A 9,047-nucleotide genomic window follows, 5' to 3' on the forward strand; every position below is an offset into this window, starting at 1 on the left:
ATAGATGGGTGCACTTATACTTATTTCTAATTCTAGACACTTGCTGACATGTGCTAAAATCCTGAAGATTTAACCCCTCTGGAGTCTCCAAAAGCGCAAAAGCATGGCTTCATCACATCCAGGCGTAAAAACAAAGCAGACCAAAAAAAGACACAAAATGACCAAAAAAAGACACAAAATGACCAAAAAGACACAACATGAGAAGACAGAATAACCACAAAAAAAAACCCACAGAAGACACAAAATGACCAAAAAAAGACACAAAATGACCAAAATAAGACACAAAATAACTAAAAAAGACACAACAGACACAAAATGACCAAAAAAAGACCCACAAAAGACACAAAATGACAAAAAAAGACAAAACAACAGACACAAAATGACAAAAAAGACACAGAAAAGACACAAATTACCAAAAAAGACACAAAATAACTAAAAAAGACACAACAACAGACACAAAATGACAAAAAAGACACAGAAAAGACACAAATTACCAAAAAAGACACAAAATGACAAAAAAAGACAAAACAACAGACACAAAATGACAAAAAAGACACAACTAAAAATAACTCAAAATATAGAGAGTTTGTGTGTTTATTTGTGTTGGTGGGACCGGTAGATAAACACACACACACACACACACACACCGTCTACTTTCTTGTTTAGTGTGGAAGCGGATGTTGGATGTCAATAAATGTTGCTTTTCATGACAATCATGAAGCCGGCAGACAGCAACGTACACATGATTTAAACATCGTGTTGTGCTGAACTGACAAGATTGATCAGAAATCACAAAGCTTTATTCTTCCAGAAAGAAAACGTCTCCTGACGTCTCACTTTTTTCTCTTGGCTGCTTTTATTTAGACAATAATGGAAATATGTTGAGCTCAAGTACATGCTGTTGGTATTGTCATGAACCTGATTGTCAGACTTCTTTTTTTTTTCTAGATTTGCTTGACTTGCAAAAATGGAAAGGGGGGAATAAAATTAAATAAGGTTGTCACAGTATGTAGACCTGCAGCTGATTATTAGACTTTGGCTCAGAGAAGCTATAATAATATAATTTTAGTTAGTTTTGTAACCTCACAATACAGTATAAGTTAGTTATGTTTTTATTTTTATTTTTAAAAACTCTTGTTTTTGTTTTTATTTCAGTTAAGGAAGATGTTTTTTCAATTCTAGTTTTCGTTTTTTCGTTATTTTTCGTCAACTATAATAACGTTGCCTGGGACACGATGGGAGAACGAGCTGGAGGCTGAAGATGTTTTGCAGCAGCATTTTCTCAGAGCACTTTAAGCTGAAAACATTGTGTTTAACAGATTAAAATTATTTTAAGAATCTAATTTTTTTTTTTTATGTTCATCAGTGTTCTTCATGGAGACAAAGCCTGTGTTCCCCTTGAAATTTGGGGGGCGGGAGGGCGATTGTCTACCTATTTTTGATTATTATTATTATTATTGTTATAAATTTTCTTTATTATTTCTTATTGATTTTCTTTAGTATTTTTTATTTATTTTCTCTATTATTTTTTTCTTTATTATTTTATTTTTCTTTATTATTTTTTTTAATTTATTTTCTTATTTTTTTATTCATAATTTTTTTATTTATTTTCTTTATTATTTTATTTTATTCCTTTTTCTTATTTTTCAACACTCAATATTGGTGATATGTTTGGTTGGTAGTATTGCCATTGTTATTTATTTATTTTTATATTTTGTTTGTTATGCTACACTAGCATTTTATCTTCTTTGTTGCTGTTGCTATTGTTGCCCAATTGATGCTTACCACAGCTCCTTGTTTGTTTGTTTTAAACTAAATGGAAAAACTACGGAAGCCCTGAGCCGCAAGTGAAGAAATTTTTTTTTGAGATGTTATCTTGTTATTTCGAGATCATATCTCGTGATTTCAAGATAATATCTCATTATTTCGAGATAATACACATATGTAAAAAAAAAAAAAATAAGAATTAAAAAAAAAAAATCTTCCAAAATTTTTTTTTTCTTCAGATATTATCTCATTATTTCGAGATAATATCCCGTAATTTTTTTTTTTTTTTTTTTTAATTATTTTTTTTTTTTACATAGGTGTGTTATCTCGAAATAACGAGATATGATCTCGAAATAACAAGATAACATCTCAAAAAAAAATGTATTCACTTGCGGTTCAGGGCTTCCGTAAAAAAACAATAAAAAAATGATCACAAAAAAAAAAATCTAATTTTTAACTGTTTTTTCTACATGTCCCTGTCTTTTCTTTTAGGATCCTTGACTTCCGGAGAGTTCCCCCGGTGGCTGGGCGACTCGTCAACATGACCAGAGAGATCAGAGACGTGACTCGAGATAAGAAGCTGTGGAGGACCTTCTTCATCTCACCAGGTAGAGAAACGCTCTGCCAGACTCGCTGCTTGGCTCAGATAGAGATAGAGATATTTGGCTGCAGCACTTGTATTATTTGGACGGAGCACAGAACAACACTGGCTTCACATGTGAGACACTATTAAAGCCCTTATTAAAGTGGGTTATGTGTCTCTGTAGTCTGAGTTTGTTTGTCCTCATCTGATCTTCAAGCAAGTACAGATGGAAAGAAACATGCAGGAAAAATGTTATAAATGATAAATGAAGCAATAGCCACAAGTCACCAAAGGGTGGCACTGTGAGTCAACTCAGCCTCAAGAGCTCGACAATAGAAGAGGTTTAATATGAAATAATACACATTAATACACAACCTTCTTTCTTTAATGGGTTTTTTATGTTGCAAGATTGAAAATGACAGAAAAAAACTAAATTACTTTAAAAAGACACAAATGGCCAAAATTATTTTTAAAAAGTCACTGAATTATTTAAAAAAACACAGAATTATTAAAAAAGACACAAAATGACCAAAAAGACACCAAATTACTAAAAAAAGAAACAAAATTACCAAAAAAAGACAAAGAATTACCAAAAAAGACACAATTTTTTTTTTTTAAAGAAACAAAATTACCAAAAAAAGACACAAAATTATTTAAAAAGGATAAAAAATTACCAAAAAAGACACAAAATTATTTTTTTTTAAAGACACAAAATTACCCAAAACAGTAATTAAAGGGACCAAATTACCAAAAAAATTACCAAAATTACCAAAAAAATACCTAAATTACCAAAAAAAGTAATTAAAGGGACCTTCCACACACAACACGGTAAAGTGCCATTCATATAAAACTCACATTAAACTTTCATATCAAGGTGAGGGCCACAAAATATCATCACGGGGGCCACAATTGGCCCACGGGCCGCGAGTTTGAGACCCATGGTTTAGAGGAAGGTAAAGTGTCATAGTCAGTGTCATGTCAGAGCATAGGAGATTTCAAATTGTGTCAAAATAAAAGCAGCTCATTTGTCACGAGTAGTTGTCAGGATGCCTCAAAGAATATTATAAACATATAATTGGAGATCATTAAAGCAACAAATGAAGCAGCTGTTTCACTAGAACGTTTAGCTCCAAGATGATAATAATTGGTGTGAATGTCAGTCCAACTGTGTTTTTTAATTAACTGGTGATATACGAGTGTGTGAGGCAGTGTGTTTTTTAATAGATGATTATGGATTGCAAAACAGGTGATTATAAGCAGTTATGAACCTTTGTCTGAGTTTATTTATGTCAGGGTCATTATGGTTCATTGATTACTTGAGCTTATCTGAAATTTGTGAATGAGAAAACAGTTTTGCAGCTGCAGAAATACTTTGACTTTGCACTCAAAATGTTCATGTGTAAAAAAGTTTGCTTCGTTTTTGTGAATGTGAGAAAGCATTTCATGTACAGACTTATAATTTGCATGTGTTTAAAGGGTTTTTTGGAGCTGAGGAAATATTTTGTATGTAGAACAAAAATGTATGCAGGAATATTTTCAGCAATGAGTTTTCACAATGTCTAAAAGATAGACATTTAAATGTCTTATCACTGAATTTACAGGGGGAAAAAATAACAGAAAAACACTATATTATAGGATGTCCAAAAACTTTACAAAAAAAAACGGCATGCTATAGAATTTATACTTTTTTTTTTAGAAAAAGGTCTTAAAATTTTAAAATGCCCCTATTTCATAAAATTCCCCTATTAGAGTCTGTTGATGCATATTGCATATTGCATATATATAGTATAATCTGACAAAAAGTAACAGAAAAAGTAAAAATTGAAAAGAATACGCTGTACTATAGTATGACTTTTTTTCTTTTTTCTTTTTTTTAAGTATTAAAATTTTCAAAAGCCCCAAATTCATAAAAATGACAGAAAAACAACATATTACAGGATGTCTAAAAATGTAAAAAAGGAACACCATACTATTGACTCTTTTCAGATTTTTTTTTTGTTTTTGTTGCTGTGTTTCAATATTTCTGCATCCTGGAGTTCCTAAATAGTCTTGGATTCGTATTAATTAGATATCAGTGGAAAGCTGAGACTCCTGTGGATCCAATGATCTATCTAATTTATATTCAGCCACTTTAAGTGGCTCCTCTTTGACACCATTTCTCAGTCAGTGTGTTTTATTTCCTCTCCTCAGCCAATAACGTGTGTTTCTACGGGGAGTGCTCCTACTACTGCTCCACTGAGCACGCTCTGTGCGGTAAACCGGACCAGATCGAAGGCTCGCTGGCGGCCTTCCTGCCCGACCTGAACCTCGCCAAGCGCAAGACGTGGAGGAACCCCTGGAGACGCTCCTACCACAAACGCAAGAAAGCAGAGTAAGATTAGATTTAACTCGTCTTTGTGGTCAATGCAGATGCCGATCTTGTCAGATTCATATTGCTTTTCTATATATGTTTTTAATTTACACCAATTACAAACGATACTCAATTGTAAATAGATTAGCATTTTCTTTAACAGGAGGAGCGAACCTGTTCAGAGTGTGATGTTTTCTTTGTTTTTATTTTGTGTCTTTAAGTAAATGCAGCTATCTTAAAATATGGAATTGAATGAAGATACACTAATTTAAAAGCTGTGTGTCAAAGTGTTAAAAACTGAAAATAAAATAAAAATATTGTGGAGAAAAGAAAAAAAAATCACTGATTGTGATCAGTTCAGACAGTTTTAAGTCCTTAAGGGGACGACACGTTACTTTACGTCTCCTGAATCAACTCTGCCGACGACTCTGACTAAATATAGATATAATCATTTTTATACATGTAGTTCTCTGTGTTGTCAGGTGGGAGGTGGATCCAGATTACTGTGACGAGGTGAAGCAGACTCCTCCGTATGACCGAGGCACTCGGCTGCTGGACGTCATGGATATGACCATCTTTGACTTCTTAATGGGTAAAAAACTGCATCAAGCTGTAGATGACGTCACTATAAATATATATATATATATACTACAGGCCAAAAGTTTGGAAGCAAGATCAAATTTGTACAAAAAAATCATAGTTTCATTGCTATACTTTGCAACAAAATAAACATGATTAATATATAAAGAGTCACTTATTAGATAACATTTTGACTATAATTATCAGGTCTTTGGGTTTTTATTGCTTAGACTTTGTGTATCCTTCTTTCCTTAATGTATAAATCTGAACTCTTGTTTCTTTTGTCAGAGATATGAACACAGTTGAGATTTATTGGGATTTTTGTATCCAAACTCTCAAAAGCGAGAGTTAAAGCGATTAATGCAAACTGTGATTTGTTTTTTTACTTTTGCTCTGAAGTTGTGACTCTTCTAAAGCTTTTCAACCCTAAAACTAAGCCCTTCTTTTATTTTGTTAGCATTTATTCAGCAATGGTCTGCTAAAATCAATGTATAGCTAATGGTAAATTGAGGAAAATGGTTCAATTCAATAAAGGTAAAGTCTGATCATGCAGTAAAAACATCCAAAAATCCAAAGAATCCAGGTTCTTAATAAGAAAGCCATGTGAACAGAAAATTTAAGTTGCTTCCAAACTTTTGGCCTGTAGTGTATATCACATGAAGAAATGGCATATTTATACATATTAACATGTAAATCTACTGTCTCAGAGTGTCACATGTTCTCACCACTTTGCTCTCTCTTGTCCAGGTAACATGGACCGACATCATTATGAAACTTTTGAGAAGTTTGGAAATGAAACCTTCATTATTCACCTCGACAACGGAAGAGGGTAAAGACACTTTATCAACACAGTTTATGGGTGGATAAATTATCTAACACTTCTAAATCTAACGGGTTTTTTTTATCTTGGTAAGAAACAAATATTTGTCAGGTCACTCTGCTCAGGCCAGTTCATCGCTGCTTGCAGCTTTAATTTATCTTGTTTTAAGAGTTAATTTCTTATTTTAAGTGTTCAACATGCTTATTTCTAGATTTAATAATCTTAGTTTAATAAATCTTGTCAAGGTAAATTATCTGTCCATGCAGCAAGATCATTTCCCTCAGATTTACTGTTTTTATCTGGTTTTTAGACTAAACACCTTTTTTTCAGTGTGCTTACTTTAAATATTTCTCATAAAACTCAAGAAGCTTCATCCAAATAAAGCATCAGTCAGCTAAACAGAAACACATTGTGATCATTCCTGCCTTCATCCTCTGATCTTTATCCTCACAGGTTTGGAAAACACTCCCATGATGAGCTGTCCATCCTGGTGCCTCTCAGCCAGTGCTGCAGGTATGTTAAAAGTCTAACTGTCACCATAGTCAATATATCCACTTATCGTTCGATATATTGAAAATTTCTGCATATTAAAGGCTAAACAGCATGTATTTGAGGATAAAAGGAGCCCTTTCATGAACTACATTAAAGACTTAGATTTAACGGATGAAGAAGTGGATAACTCGTCTTTGTGGGCAATGCATATTTCGATCGTCAGATTCATATTGCTTTTCTATATTTGTTTTTAATTTACACCAATTAAAACGAAACTCAATTGTATATATATTACCATTTTCTTTAACAGGAGTGTTATGTTTTGTTTGTTTTTATTTTGTGTCTTTAAGTAAATGCAGCTATCTTAAAATATGGAATTGAATGAAGATACATGCATTTAAAAGCTGTATGTCAAAGTGTTAAAAACTGAAAATAAAATAAAAAATATTGTGGAGAAAAGAAAAAAAATTCACAGATTGTGATCAGTTCAGACAGTTTCAAGTCCTTTTGCAGATTGTTCCATGATAAAGGTGCGTAACTAAAAGCTTTCTGACCTAACTCAGTTCTCACTCTTGGCTCCGGCATCTGTACAATACTTATTTCATATTTACAGCAATATAAGAGAGTAGGGCTGAATTTAAACAACCTGGTCTCACAGGAATCCGTGAAATAGCCACGGATTTGCTTAACTCAAAACCCGTGGAATAGCCACGGAATCACTCAAATTTCCGTGAAACTGACACGGATTTCGCTACAATGCAAGTTAATGACAGTCATATCCCGTGGCATATCCGTGTCAGTTTCACAGAAATTTGAGTGATTCCGTGGCTATTCCACGGATTTTGAGTTAAGCAAATCCGTGCCTATTTCACGGATTCCTGTGAGTCCAGGTTTAATTTAAACTAACCTATTAAATGATCCTTTCCAGAGTGAGGAAGTCGACCTACCTGCGTCTCCAGCTGCTGGCCAAAGACGAGTACCAGCTGAGCTCCCTGATGGAGGAGTCTCTGCTCCGCGACCGGCTCTCCCCGATCCTCATCCAGCGCCACCTCCACGCCCTGGACCGCAGGCTCCGGCTGGTGCTGCAGGTCCTGGCCGGCTGCATAGAGAAAGAAGGCCACGTTAACGTGGTGGAGGAAGATCTGGCCAGGGAGACGGCCACCCAGAGGGGCCCCGGCCACAGGTAGTGAGGGCCAGAAAACACACGAACAATGGACCACGCCCACCTGTGGCTGCCGACCAATGGGATTACAGCGAAAGTCCCACACTTCTGATACCAAGCTGAATTCAGTGAATTCCAAGACTTGCCATCATTGCCTCTCTGGAAACTGCTTTTAAGTGTAAAGAAGAAAGGAAAAGGAAAGACTGTGCTCACACAGAGGCTTTGTATTTGTTAGATACAGATGTATTTTTGTTGTATAAGACATAAAGGAACCGCTGCTGTGTTCTGATTCTGTCCTGTTTGTTTTCAATATGGAGGGTACCAGTTTGTTTTACGTGTTTTATTATATTAGTACATAACCAAAAGAGAACGTACACTGACTGGGGCAGCATTTAGGTCAGACAATAAGCTTTATCACAATGTATGAAAAGGGGGAGGAAGTGTGCAGGTTTTTTTTTTTCACAACCAGGAGAAGAAGAACAGTGTGATCTCTGGTAAACAAACCAGCATGCTAACTGTACACAAAGTTTCCATCGCTGATTGTAAATTAAACAGCGTTGCTAACTTTGCACAGAGTGTCTGGTGCTTGTTGTAAACAAACAGATATATATATATATATATATATATATATATATATTTAACCAGGTAAAAAGTCTCATTGAGATTTAAAAAATCTCGTTTCCAAGAGAGACCTGGCCAAGAAAGCAGCATAAAAAGTAACATTTAAACACAGTTATCATAAACAATTAAATATTTTAATTGTTTTTTTACATTTTTTTTCACAACCAGGAGAAGAAGAACAGTGTGATTTCTGGTAAACAAACCAGCATGCGAACTGTACACAAAGTTTCCATCGCTGATCGTAAATTAAACAGAGGTATATATGTATATATATATATGTATATGTATATATATATATATATATATATATATATATATATCCTTTATTTAACCAGGTAAAAAGTCTCATTGAGATTTAAAAAATCTCATTTCAAAGAGAGACCTGACCAAGAAAACACAGTTATCATAAACAATTAAATATTTTAATTGTTTTTTTATATCTTTCACAACCAGGAGAAGAAGAACAGTGTGATCTCTTTATCAAGTATCTTTATAAGCTTTTTGTCTCGGCACAGACTGGTTGGAAATGTTATCACATACATCTGAACCGTGTTAAATCTGAGTGTAAGTATATTTGACACCGTGGTTCAAACAGTACGTTGACTTTGCCTTATTCTGACTTTGTATCTCTTTCTTTCCTCCCTTTCATCTGTCCTTCAAGTCCAGCTTGCAC

At 34.1% G+C, this 9,047-nt stretch overlaps 1 protein-coding gene across 1 annotated transcript in view; it reads left to right on the forward strand.

The window, feature by feature from the left end:
- The window catches only part of fam20ca (FAM20C golgi associated secretory pathway kinase a), an 85,842-nt gene extending 77,201 nt beyond the window's left edge, over positions 1-8,641 (forward strand). The window contains exons 5-10 of the mRNA XM_059347515.1: positions 2,260-2,375; positions 4,541-4,721; positions 5,183-5,292; positions 6,027-6,108; positions 6,553-6,612; positions 7,520-8,641. Of these exons, the coding sequence (XP_059203498.1) occupies positions 2,260-2,375; positions 4,541-4,721; positions 5,183-5,292; positions 6,027-6,108; positions 6,553-6,612; positions 7,520-7,778 (808 nt within the window). The 3' untranslated portion in view covers positions 7,779-8,641. The remainder of the gene's footprint in view (positions 1-2,259; positions 2,376-4,540; positions 4,722-5,182; positions 5,293-6,026; positions 6,109-6,552; positions 6,613-7,519) is intronic.
- Positions 8,642-9,047: the final 406 nt, after the last annotated feature.

Source organism: Centropristis striata, chromosome 13 (genome assembly GCF_030273125.1).
Source record: "Centropristis striata isolate RG_2023a ecotype Rhode Island chromosome 13, C.striata_1.0, whole genome shotgun sequence".
NCBI classification, from domain to species: domain Eukaryota; kingdom Metazoa; phylum Chordata; class Actinopteri; order Perciformes; family Serranidae; genus Centropristis; species Centropristis striata.